The sequence below is a fragment of the Spermophilus citellus genome, assembly GCF_964194105.1.
Source record: "Spermophilus citellus genome assembly, chromosome: 18".
Lineage (NCBI taxonomy): Eukaryota > Metazoa > Chordata > Mammalia > Rodentia > Sciuridae > Spermophilus > Spermophilus citellus.
The window spans coordinates 21,755,002-21,767,107 of NC_138200.1; the positions used below are offsets into that span (position 1 = coordinate 21,755,002).

The window sequence follows — 12,106 nt, forward strand, 5'->3', positions numbered from 1 at the left end:
AGCACACTTTGTTCATCCACCACCCATTGCAGTTTTTTAAAACAAAATTTGAGCCAAAATGGAAAAATTAGAAGACTTGACCAAAAAAAAAAAAATCTAAGTGACTAGTACCTCATAATGCCACATCCCTATGGGAAGATACCCTGGAGGGTTCTTCAGCCCTATCAAAAGGTGCTCTCTCAGCCCACAGGAGATCCTATCTTTCTTGGGCTTCTCTCCTTGCCACCATGATGTCTCTCTGACCCCTGTGGGTTTATTCCCCACCATGGATGTAGTTTGGGCAAAAGTTAGGACCTCTCCTGCAAACTTCTAAATGAGCCTTTCTTCCCTAATGTGTTCATCCTAACAGTAAGGACTGTTACCTTCCACTCACCTGTGATGTTCGTAATAACACGCAGTCCAGACTGATGACAATGTCATTGAACTCATCTGCTTTCACCCAAGGACCCCAATAGTCTCACTCTCTGAAACACAGTGAGCTTACAAATCCCTGTGGAATATGAGCAGCTGCGTGTGCTTTCAATACTCCAGGGCCCTCCGTATTCCAGAACCTCGGCATGCACTATACAAGCTTGTTTTTGAGACCAAAATAAAACAACACACACAAAAAAAAAATCAAAAAGAAGCTCTGTACATCAAGCATTGAGCATACACTTCAAATCTTTTCAAATCAATGTCAGGGATCTGCTTTTCTGTAGCCCCTGATACCATAGACTTTATTATTCTTTGTTCTATTCCTTTTCTTCTAGAGGAAGAATTCAGACTCTCCTTTGATAATTTGGAGGTAAAAGACTTCCTTGCACGTAATGATTTTTTTTTTTTTAGAAAAATAAAAAAGAAAAAAAAACTTACTATACCAGCAAAGGGGAATATCAGACCCCAATGCTTTAAGTGTTTTATATAATTAATATGAGAAGCATAAGTATTTTCATAAGTTTACATTACTGAAACCAATGTCTGCAAACACTTAAAAAAGTATAGTGCATCCATGAACTTGCATGTGCACACATACATGCGCACTCACACACACACACTGCAGAGATACTCATTCAACTTGAAAAAGTAGACTGAAGATCATCCATACTACACAATATTACAGGACTTTTTATACGTGGTGTTTCACCCAGTCTTGCCAAAGTCTGATGGACCTAGAAAAATATGTTTTACTCTCCATAGTAAACATAAACAAATAGGAAAAAGATGTTTCTTTCTTTCTTTTTTTTTTTAATCTGGAGGTAGAGGTTTTATTGCATAAAACACTGGATAAAACCGGTCTGCTTCAAAGACATTTTATTCTAACAGCAGAAAGAAAACAGTCATTGCTGAAAAAACAACTTTTAATACTTTCTATACCAGAATAAAGTTCTGTCAACTGATGTATTATAATAATAAATAATGACCAAGAATAAACTTTAAATACAAAGTCTTCTACTTGTTACAAGCATAGCAACAAAATCCTCTACTCTATTGATCTCAGATTTCCTCCAAGATAGATTTTTGTTGTTGTTGTTCTTTGCGTAGGAATGTAGACAGTATTATGACCAGCATCACAGACTACAGAAGTTACAGGGGAAAAAACTTGACATGTTTAGATATGAGAACCTGATGACATTCAGAAACTGACACTGTATCACGGCGGCTGTCACTTGTTTGTATTACAAGTTACAAATGTTCTGGAAAAGAGGCCTGTGTCAGAGGGGGGAAATAAGGACGGTAGCACTGGACAAAATGGAATCAACACACACTCCACAAAGAAGAGGGGATGTTCCCGGTGTCACAAACAGAATTATTGCCTGTCGCATCTGACGATGCCCAGAAGACACGAGAGAATACTGAAAAAGAGCTCCGAAAGTGCTAGAAATGGAATGTGGCTCTCATTTTTTTTTTTTCCACTTTTTTTTCCTCTTTTTTTTTTTTCATTTTTCTTTGTTTTTTTTTTTTCTTCTTTTTTTCTTTTTTTAAATTTTTCTTTGCTAAGATACCAAAGGCGGGGCAAACACACAGAAAGCAAGCGACTGGCACAGTCACCAAACACAGTAGTGCAGTTAAAATCCTAAAGCTTACTACAGTCAGAAAGTTTTCAATAACATTTTCAGTCCTTTCTCTAGGATCATAGAAACAGTTGCATTAAGTTTATCAACTCGATTTAAGTAAGGCAGTGAAAACTAGACTAGAAAAACAAGAAAGCAGCCTGCTCTATGCCAGATGGGTCCAAGTTGCACATCGACCTCATTTACACTGAAACCTCCATTAGATGACACCCTTTTGACAGCATATGCAAACCGGATTCCTTATTAGCCTGAGATTCTTTCTGGTCTCAGGATAGCTCTAAGAATTATATTTACATTGATTGCAGTTTAGTATTTTTGTAAACTGCTGTAGGCAGAGCTAAAGTTTTTAAGGCCCTGGGGTTTTATTGTGTGCTCCCAGCCTGCAAGGAAATATTGACTATTTTTTTTTTTTAAGTCTGAAGGATTCTGTTTTAGAAGAAGTTAAGACTTCAATACTTCTCTACCATCACAAGCAACAGCACCAATTTCATGTCACTCAAAGAAGTATATGGTAAAGGCAGAACTTTTAGACCGTTCGTGCGGATTCAAGAATAAACCTTGGACTAGTTTTCTTAAATCTGTCTTTAAAAAAAAAAATTGAGTGTTTTATTGTTGACCCTCAAAATCTCCCTCTGTGTGGTGCAGAACTTGATAAAATTTGGAGTATCCAATCAGTAGAAAAATCTAAAATCTACAAAAATATAGAACACATTTGTTTTACAAAAACAGACATTTTAACTCAAACAGTTTTCTTCATCAGAGATAGAGAGCAGGATGTTTAGATTCGTATTTTAATACAAGCTATTTCATAAGTGCTTGCTGGAGAAGAAAATCGTGCTTCATGTCTGCGACACTTATAAAAACTAACATACGGGGGAAAAATATCTGATAACGGGGGACCAGAACAGCCTTCGAAGTTCAAGTAAAATTTTAAAAACCATAATCAAAGACAATCTTTCTGTTATGACATAATTGCCATTTCTCACCGACACTTTTTATGGATAGGATTGGCTGATTTTCCTAACAGCATTTGGTATAATATACCCTTAAAAATATTTTTTTTAATATCAACCTTCATCCAAAATTAAAAAAAAAAAAAAAAGAAATCAACAATAAAAAAAATGTCTCTCAATACTGCAATTTGATCTAAAAAAAGGAATTACTCATCAAGCCTGCAATGGACAATTGTCTGCAGACACTTCCTGACCATTGATTCATTTGGCTGTGTATTTTTTTTAAAAAAATGCACATTTAAGATGGCAATCCTCTGCAGTGCCGGTCAGCCCTGGCGCTGGCTGCGGGCCGTCTAAGGTTTCTCCCAGAGTGCAGAACGACACCACGTGAATTGATTTTTCTCTGCAGTGACCGCTCCAGCCTGACTGGCACCGCAGCTGCCTCCCAACACATCTCATTAGGGTGCTAGGCAAATGGCAGCAGCTGGTGTCAGATTATAGAGGTGTTTTCAACAACGAAAACACAGCCCCCCCATCTTCAAGGCAACGTTAAATCATTTAGATGGTATCGCTTTTCGGTTAAGAGCATTATTTTTGGACAAAGACGACTTTCCAGTTGGAAGGGACCCCAGCTTTCTCCAAGGACACCAAGTGTATTTTTTTTTTTTTTTTTTTTTGAAATCACTTTTCTCCTATCTGCATTGTTTGGAAGTACTTGTTGCCAGGTAACAGTTTAGCAGCCATGTTCAAGGGCTGGGGGATTTTTTTTTAATATATATATAGATATCTTTTAAAATTTTTTTAAATGTTCTATACACTAGTGGGGTGGGGGGTTGTACATGATTCCCCCCCCCCCCTTGGAATTCAGTTAGCAAACTCTTTTATGAGATGCATCATCTTAAAACTGGGTAAAATAATATTGCAATGTACAGCAGGTCTGCTCAGTTGGTCTCCTCTTGGCCTTTGCTGACCTCCTCTGTTAGCTCCGCTGAGCTCCCCGCCTTGAGACCCGTGGGCTCCTCAAAATTCCCTGAAGCCTCCGAGTCGACTCTGGAGCGCTTGAACCTGCGATCGGGATACTGGCTGTTGTCAAAAGGCATGCGATGGACGCAGAGGACGTGGGTCTTCAAGTTCCCCTTCTGAGAGGCACTGTAGGGACAGTAGCGGCACTGGAAAGGCCTGTGACCTAAGGGGGGGGAAAAAAGTGGCCGGTCAGTGCTGTGCTCACACCTCCCTGCCCCAATGCTCAAAGGACCATTATCACCAACACGTCATGTTATTCTTAATAAGGCTTTTTGAAAATCAAATAGGAAATGATAGGAAAGCAACCAGTACCGTAGACACATAAACTAGGATTTAAAATAACTCTTCATTGTAACCAGAGTTTTTAACCCAGACATTTTAGGGGAAGAAGAGAAAGCACCTAATACCTGCATATTTTTTTTTTCTATAAAGAGTTAGATTTAAAAAAAAAAAAAGTTTAGACCAAGAAAGAGGTGAAATTAAAGATATTCTGTAAGTACTTTCAGAACAGGAAATAAATTACCCCACCTTTTCTATGGATGAAACGTTAAAACTTTAGTGATGGACACTGAAATTCAAATCTCACCTAATTTTCGGGTGTGATGGAATATTCTCATTTGGGATTTTTTCCAAATTTTTTTTTTTAATGTAAAAACCATTCTCACCAAGCTCACCGGCTGTACTTAAACAAACCAGAGGCGGATCCGGCCCACAAACTATACTTTGCCGACTCTCGCTCTAACACAAAAACCATAAATCCCTCCATCTGGGAGACAGACTCAGGTCTCAATGCAAAACCAGTTCACTTTCTTATCCTCCCATGAACTCTTTATTGACGAGCAAAGCAAGCATGATGAGGGAGTGTGTTTGGAGGGTGAAGTGTGAGAGGGATGTTAACCGAGCTTGCTCTGAGGCAGGGGTGGAAGGGCTGAGCTGGGGGGATTTGTAGAAGCTGAGAATTTTCAGGGGAGACAGCAGAAGGTATCAGGGGAGTGACCAGGCTGATCAGGGCTGATCAGGGCTGATCAGGGCTGATCAGATAGTCAAGGCCCAGTGTGAGTTTTAAAGAAGTTAGATTTGAAGAGTGACCCCTGAAATGGAACTCTTCCAGAAAGGTTCTAACTTAGAACAGAAGGACTCTTATGGCAACCCACCTAATCCTCCCTGTTTGATCTCTGCTTTTCCTCCTTATACAGGAGCACAGGAGACTCACATCTGCCTTTTTTTTTTTTTTTTTTTTTTTTTGTATTAGGGATCTAACCCAGGTGCGCTGTACCACTGAGACACATTCCCAACCTTATTTTATTTTTCTTTATTTTAAGATAGTCTCACTAAGCTGCTGAGGCTGGCCTCCAACTTGCGATCCTCCTGTCTCAGCCTCTCAAGTCACTGGAATTACAGACATGTGTCACCACGCCCAGCTCATTCTGCTGCCTTGAAGAACTGTTGGTCAAGTACCTGGTTTGGAAACTTACAATGGACTGATTGCATTTCCTCCGATGCTGGGAAGTTGATGTCCCACTCCTGGGGGGTTCATGAACGCTGTCCCACTCAGCACCCTGAGAGGTCAAAACCCACAGCTGGACTTCATTTGCTCAGAAAAATAAACAAGCAAATATGTGGGCCAAACCATTTACCCCAGAAAATATCCAAACAGCATAGTCAGCACCTTTTCTAGAACAGTCATAGCATAAATTCTGTGTGTCTAATTAACAAAACAGTCTTGTCCCTGAGAATGTAGAAGCCACCAAATGTTGGTTATTGGAGCTCAACTTCCCACCAAGGCTGCATTCCCAAGGCTGCATTCTTGCTTCACACGAACCCGTCTCTAGGACCAATTTGTTCTACTTGTTGAGTCCTTCTCTTTTCAACCCCCCCTTCAGAGCTGGGTACCCCAGGCATCAACTCTTGCCTGGACTGTGACCATGGCAGTCTATGGAAAGGTCTTCATGATTCTGATTTCCCAACCTCCAGTCCATCCTCCCCAGGGCCACCAGAGTGAGCACTTGGAGGAGCAGCTCAGTCTGTGATTTCTTTGACCCAAATCCTTGATGGCAAATCCTACCCCGAAAGAGTAATCAGGGTAGTCCTAGTTCAGCCCGATCATCTTTCCAGACTCCTCTAGAGCATCCTCCTCATCCCACAGGTGGCCTCTGCCAATAGGCTTCATTCTGAAGGGTCTTTATGACCTTGCTGGAGTTACTCTCCCTGAAAGGTCATTTCCATTCTCTGCAGGTCTAAACCCCAGTCCTCTTCTGAGGCTCTGCTCAATGAGGTGCCTGCTTTGTGGACTCCTGTGTATATATATAGTGATCCCTTGAGAGGCCACCATTCCTGAGGCAGGAGTCATGCCCCAGCACCCAGCACTGAGGGAGCTGAACTATGATTATCTTTCTGCTTCACCTTGTCTTTGTTCAAAGCAATTCTAAGTTTGGGGGCAGAATTTTTGCTTCTTTTGTTTCCACCGTTGTACCCAACACAAGGCTCAAGTTGATCAACTTTCCCACTTGCAAAAGCCAACGTGCAAACATCTTAGATGTTGGAGATAAGAACAAAATGAAGCACAAGAAAAATGCACTTGTCTTTGGTTTTTCCCTGACACCCCACCAGGGCAAGAGGAACGCAGATCATTAGCGGCCAGGACTTGAGCCATGATTGCCAAGAAAGAGAAAGGTTCCCCAGCAGGATTCCTCTCCTGCCTTTCCCCTTACCCAGCTCTGCCCGTGGGGTTTGGTCACCTCTCCCACAGATGCAGAGAAGGCCCTGGGTTGGGTGGGGGAAGAAAACTGAAACTAATATTTCTAATGCAGATCTAGGATTATACAAGGAATAGAAATGGTCCTTGTTCTTCACCATCTTGGAATTGGGGCAGAGACCCAGGGCAGAATTAGGATGTTGCTGTGGTTCTGACAGGATCTAATTGTGTTCCCCAAAGTTTCATGCATTGGAAGCTTAGTTCCCGGTGTGGTAACGTCAAGAGGTGGTTGAACTTTTAAGAGGTGGGGACTAGGGGACACGGGTTAGGTCACTGGGGTCACTGTCCTCAGAAGAGATTCATGCTGTTCTCAAGGGAGCCTGATTAGTTCATGTTAAAGCAAGTTGTTATAAAAGGAGAAAGTCTGACGTCTAAATATCTCTTCGCTCTTATTTTTCCATATGATTCTCTCCCTCTTGAACATGCTCATGCCATGCTGTCTTCCATGTTGTGATATGGCCAGAAGTCACAACAGAGTCAAACAGAAGCCAATCCTGTGCCCTTACATCTCCAGAACTATTAACTAAATAAACTTTTTTTTCTCTACAACATACTCAGTCTCAGGGATTTTGTTACAGCAATGGATGAAAGACTAAGATGAGTGCCAGTTGGAAGCACTGGCATAGAGAAAACCATGTTTATTTTCACTACCGGAATAGTGGACCCAAGTCAGGGCTAACTTGGATTCCAGTGAGTTTCAAGAGGTCTTCCACTCCAAACAGCTCTGAGAGAATATTGAGCCTCTAGAATTCTACCATCAATACATGAAGTTGCCATCTCTGTGCCCATTAAGCTGTGTCTAGCTCTTACTGAGAAAGGACTTGAGTTTTTCTAAAAGAAAAATTAGCAGGAGAAAGTAGAGCTCAAAATTATAGCTGGAGACCTAAGGCATAGAAGATCATTAAAAAAAAAAAAATCAGGAAAATCTGAAATGCCAGGAAAACCCAAGAAACACTTGTTTAAGGTTTTGTCCAAATCCTTTCACAAATGGATGGTACTCTAATGTTCCCACCAAGGGCAACTGACTGTGGCAACTCACATTTTAGGAGAGAACACTGTCTACCATTTGATTTAACATCATGATAATAATTTGGTCGTACAAAACATCACACGATGACGCGTCTTTGGTGTTAAGAACTCCAATTGATAAGTAAATGAAAATTAAAAATAAAGTCAAAACTTTTGGCACCATGATGCAAAGAGAGTAGCAGAGCTATGAAGCCAAATGACCCAGGCATAGATGGTTGGAGTCTATCTCAGTTCACTAAGATCAGATCGGCTCTTCCCTTCTTCAACTGTTTCTGTTCATCGGCCAAAGCTGTTTATTATATTTTCTATCATCATGGCTGAATAATAACTTCATTTAGGAATCGCACTCTGCAACCTTTGGAAAAGCTGCCCTCTCTGCAAACATTATCTCCCCAGGAGCCAGGCAACTTGCCTCTTGGCACACTCAACGAAGGACTTCAGATATCACCTTTATTTGCAATGAGAGCCTTTTTGAATTGGCCAACTTGGTATAAAAGCACTTAGTACATTTTTCCCCACCAATCGATTTTAAAATATTCATCACGATTTGATCCTATGGTTACATTCTGAAACTCCACTTCTTGGTAGAGTCAAAGATGATGTACGATAATTCTGGCAGATTTGGATACTTCAGCGGTCAAACCATTATTGAATTGGTTTTCTTTTTAACTTTGGTGCGATGGAAATCTATTTGTAAATGCATCTAAAGCTAGGTGTGCCTACGTTTGTAGAAGGACGTCCATGCGATACGGGAATCATAAGAAATCCTGATCTTATAATATGCCTTGTAAGTAGAAACATTTTAGATAATAATAGTAGCTCCCCAAGACCCCAAAGACCTACATTCTACAATTCTTCACATTTGTTTCTGCATGTTTATCCTCATACAGGGGCTTTATGGCAATGTCCACTTCTTTGGACAGACAAGAAAGTTAAGATGCAGCAAACCTGCAAGATTTAATTTTAGAACAAATTTCCAGTGAATATAAAATGCTCAGATCCTTTAATTCTCCAAAATCCTTACAAGGATTATGATTACAATGTGTTTTCATGGGATAAAACACACACACACACACACACACACAAATACATCATCTATGCATGATTATAATACATTTCTGTTATTTTTAACATTTACATATGCATACATACACACGTGTTGCTTAGTGTATAATTATAATGCATTTTGTTATATAGATTAATATATTATTTAAACACTCACACACATCCTCCTGGGATGTTGGTGGAAATTTTCCATGAGACTCAATTAAAAGCAAGTGCTGGGAAGAAACTTGGGGTTTCCTCTGTGGGAAGGGGATTGGAGAAGTCATGATATATCCAGAGGAAAGCATTCTGATCTCCCAAGAATCAAATTTCAGCAAAAGGCTCATCCTTTGGTGATGGGAGCCTTGATTCTCAAACAGAAAGCTGTTATTATGCAAAGCACTTCTGGACACTTGACACATTTCTGAGTCCAGCTAAATCGGGATGAAAAGTTTCAAACTTTTCTATTCCCATCTGTGCATGTAAAGCCCCTGATATTGGCGCAAACACAATGACACTGAGGTCTGTTGGCTTTTGGTCAGAGAATATAAGCAAGGGATTGAGAACAAGCCCCAGGAGTGAGGACTCCTTCACATTATGTTCCCAGTGGCTGTGAGTGGGGAAGTCGGGCCACCTGAAGCCACAGGCAGCTGGAGAGACCCATGCAGTTCAGCTGGGAATTTGCTGACCTTCCACCAAAGTGGCCGTAGATCCAGAGGAAATCAGATCTCTAGATGGGTATAGGTCATCCTGTGGCCAGAGAAGAATCCATTTTCCCCCATCCCATTATAATGGGATACCCGCCATGTTGCTTGGGCCATCTTGTTAGACTAGAAATCAAATTGGTGATTCCCCAGGTTTAAAGGTGACAACAAAGAGTTAGTAGAATTTGTCTGTTTCTAAGAAGCAGAAGAAACTTCAGGAACAAGGTGATACCTGTAATCCCAGCTCTGGAGGCTGAGGCAGGAGGATGGTAAGTTCAGAGCCAGCCTCAGCAACTTAGCAAGACCCTAAGCAACTTAGTGAGACCTTGGGTCTAAATAAAATATTTTTAAAAGGGCTGGGGATGCGGCTTAGTGGTTAAGCACCCTGGGTTCAAGCCCTGTTTAAAGAAAAAAAAAAAAAAACAAGGTGAATCCAATTGTCCTTCATGGTGGTTGAATTGAAGGGAATAAGGACCTCTCTGGTCAGTTTCCCATTGGAGAGTAGCATTAAGACCATGGCCTCGCCCAAATTTGACCCCACTGAGAAGCACCACACTCCAGCTTTGGCTAAATGCAAAGTCTTGGGGTCTGGCATCCTAGCCTTCTTTTGGGTTTCCTACTTGGCAGTGGGCAGGGTCAGATCTGGCGAGGAACTTGGGTTCAGACGGTCACGTCCCTACTGTCCTTCCTTCATGAGGTGGGTAGGACTCTTAACGGCTGAACTTCAGTCTCCCTCCCCTCTGTCTGGCTTTGAGCTAGCTCTCTCAAGGCTCCGGTCTGCACCCCCTGAAAATGAGGAGGACTAGTACCACCTCCCAGGAGCAGCATGGGGAGCCCCAAGGTGAAGAACTAACCTACACAGAGCGTGGACAGAGTGTCTTTGTTACGGTCAGTGTTTCCTTGTCGTCATTAGGTTGTTACCTAAGCTCGATTAGGGGAGGAGAGGCTTTGTCTTTCATCTAAGGGACTGACCCCACAAGCCCTTGGTGGGATGCTCTCTGGTGCCAACTGGCCCCAACTGCCTTGGTCCAAGCGTCAGAGATTGCCTCTCCTTGAGCCACTGCCTCAGACTGGGGTCTCCGGGAAACTGTGAGAGGTTCAGAGTCTAAAGGAACTGGTCATTAACAGTTGCATTTCACTGGGGTGAAGTGCAGCACACTTGGGTTGGGATCTGCTGGAGGTCACACCTCTTGCTGGAAGGAAGCCCCAGAGAGGACGGGGTGAGGACAGTGAGGGGCTAGATCCAAGACAGCACTTGGAAACAATGCCAATTGTGACATGGTAGAGGCAATTAGGGGTTCTGAGAGTCCAGCCAGGAGGAATAGGGGTCCCTGAACATCCTTCTATTCTCCTCTCCTCAAAGCCCCCACCTTTTGTGGGTCTCCAAATGCTTCATGCTCTTTCCTGCCTCGGGACCTTTGCATAATCCTTCCTCATTTCTTTTTTTTTTTTTTTTTAAAGAGAGAGAGAGAGAGAGAGAGAATTTGTTTAATATTTATTTTTTTTAGTTCTCGGCGGACACAACATCTTTGTTTTGTATGTGGTGCTGAGGATCGAACCCGGGCCGCACGCATGCCAGGCCAGCGCGCTACCGCTTGAGCCACATCCCCAGCCCTCCTTCCTCATTTCTTCAATCTGTAATTCTCCATGCCCCGTGATCTCATCCTTCGGTCCTCCATGGCTCTGCCTCTACCTCTGGAAGCCCTTCCTTAATGATTCTAAACCTGCCAAGGTGGCCGTGAAACACATTATAGCAAACTCAGTAGAGAGGCTACCCCGAGTATCAGTAGAGCAATCAATAAACTATCAGTAGATGAACAAATAAAGCCATCATGGCTGTTTTCATCCCCCGATGGATTGTCAGTTCTACAGGGTCAGGGGCTGGGCTTTTACTCGGGTGGTTTGCTTGCTTTGATTATTGCTGTTACCGCTCAGCACAACGCTTGGCACATAACAGATGTCCATCACCTACTTCTCGGGTCCAGAAACATGGAGGAGAAGCCAACAGGAGAGAGGAAAGGGAGAGAGCTCAGTGCTCCTGCAGACAGAGGGACCTGCCTGAGCCGGGGCGCAGGGACAGGAAGCCAGGGATCAGCTCAGGTTTCTAGGAAAAGGTCAGTGTGGTCAAGGAGAGGTGGACAGGTGCCAGGCTCACAGGCCCCCTGGGAAGGTGGGACCCCATCCCATGGGAGAAAAGAAGTGACGATCCTCGTCTGCCTGTAGCCAGGGCCCCGAGCCCTCAAAGGTGCCAGATGGGTTCCCCCCCGGCCGCCCGCCCGCCCTCGCTCTTCTCTCTCTACCTCTCACTTTGAGGCCATCAACATTTCCCATCACTGCCATGCAAAAAGTAAGTACATCATACGTTAATTTGTATTGTCACTGTGCCGTAGAGCCGTGGTAAAGAGCACATTCATTTTTAATCCACTATGAATAATATATAAATATGTATACAGTGTGGAGGGTCAAGAGGGGTAAGGAGAAAGCAAGTCGTACATTGTTTATAACAAAAGTGAGGAAACGAGATATTTTTCTTACTTGGTACGATGG

General features: G+C 42.5%; 1 protein-coding gene across 8 annotated transcripts in view; it reads right to left on the reverse strand.

Annotated features, from left to right (window-relative positions):
* Nucleotides 1–1,350: 1,350 nt before the first annotated feature.
* ZNF536 (zinc finger protein 536) overlaps nucleotides 1,351–12,106 on the reverse strand; it is a 437,649-nt gene continuing 426,893 nt past the window's right edge. For all 8 annotated transcript variants that reach the window (XM_081275613.1, XM_081275615.1, XM_081275611.1 and 5 more), the window contains one exon: nucleotides 1,351–4,190. In XM_081275613.1, the coding sequence (XP_081131739.1) occupies nucleotides 3,946–4,190 (245 nt within the window). In that variant the 3' untranslated portion in view covers nucleotides 1,351–3,945. The remainder of the gene's footprint in view (nucleotides 4,191–12,106) is intronic.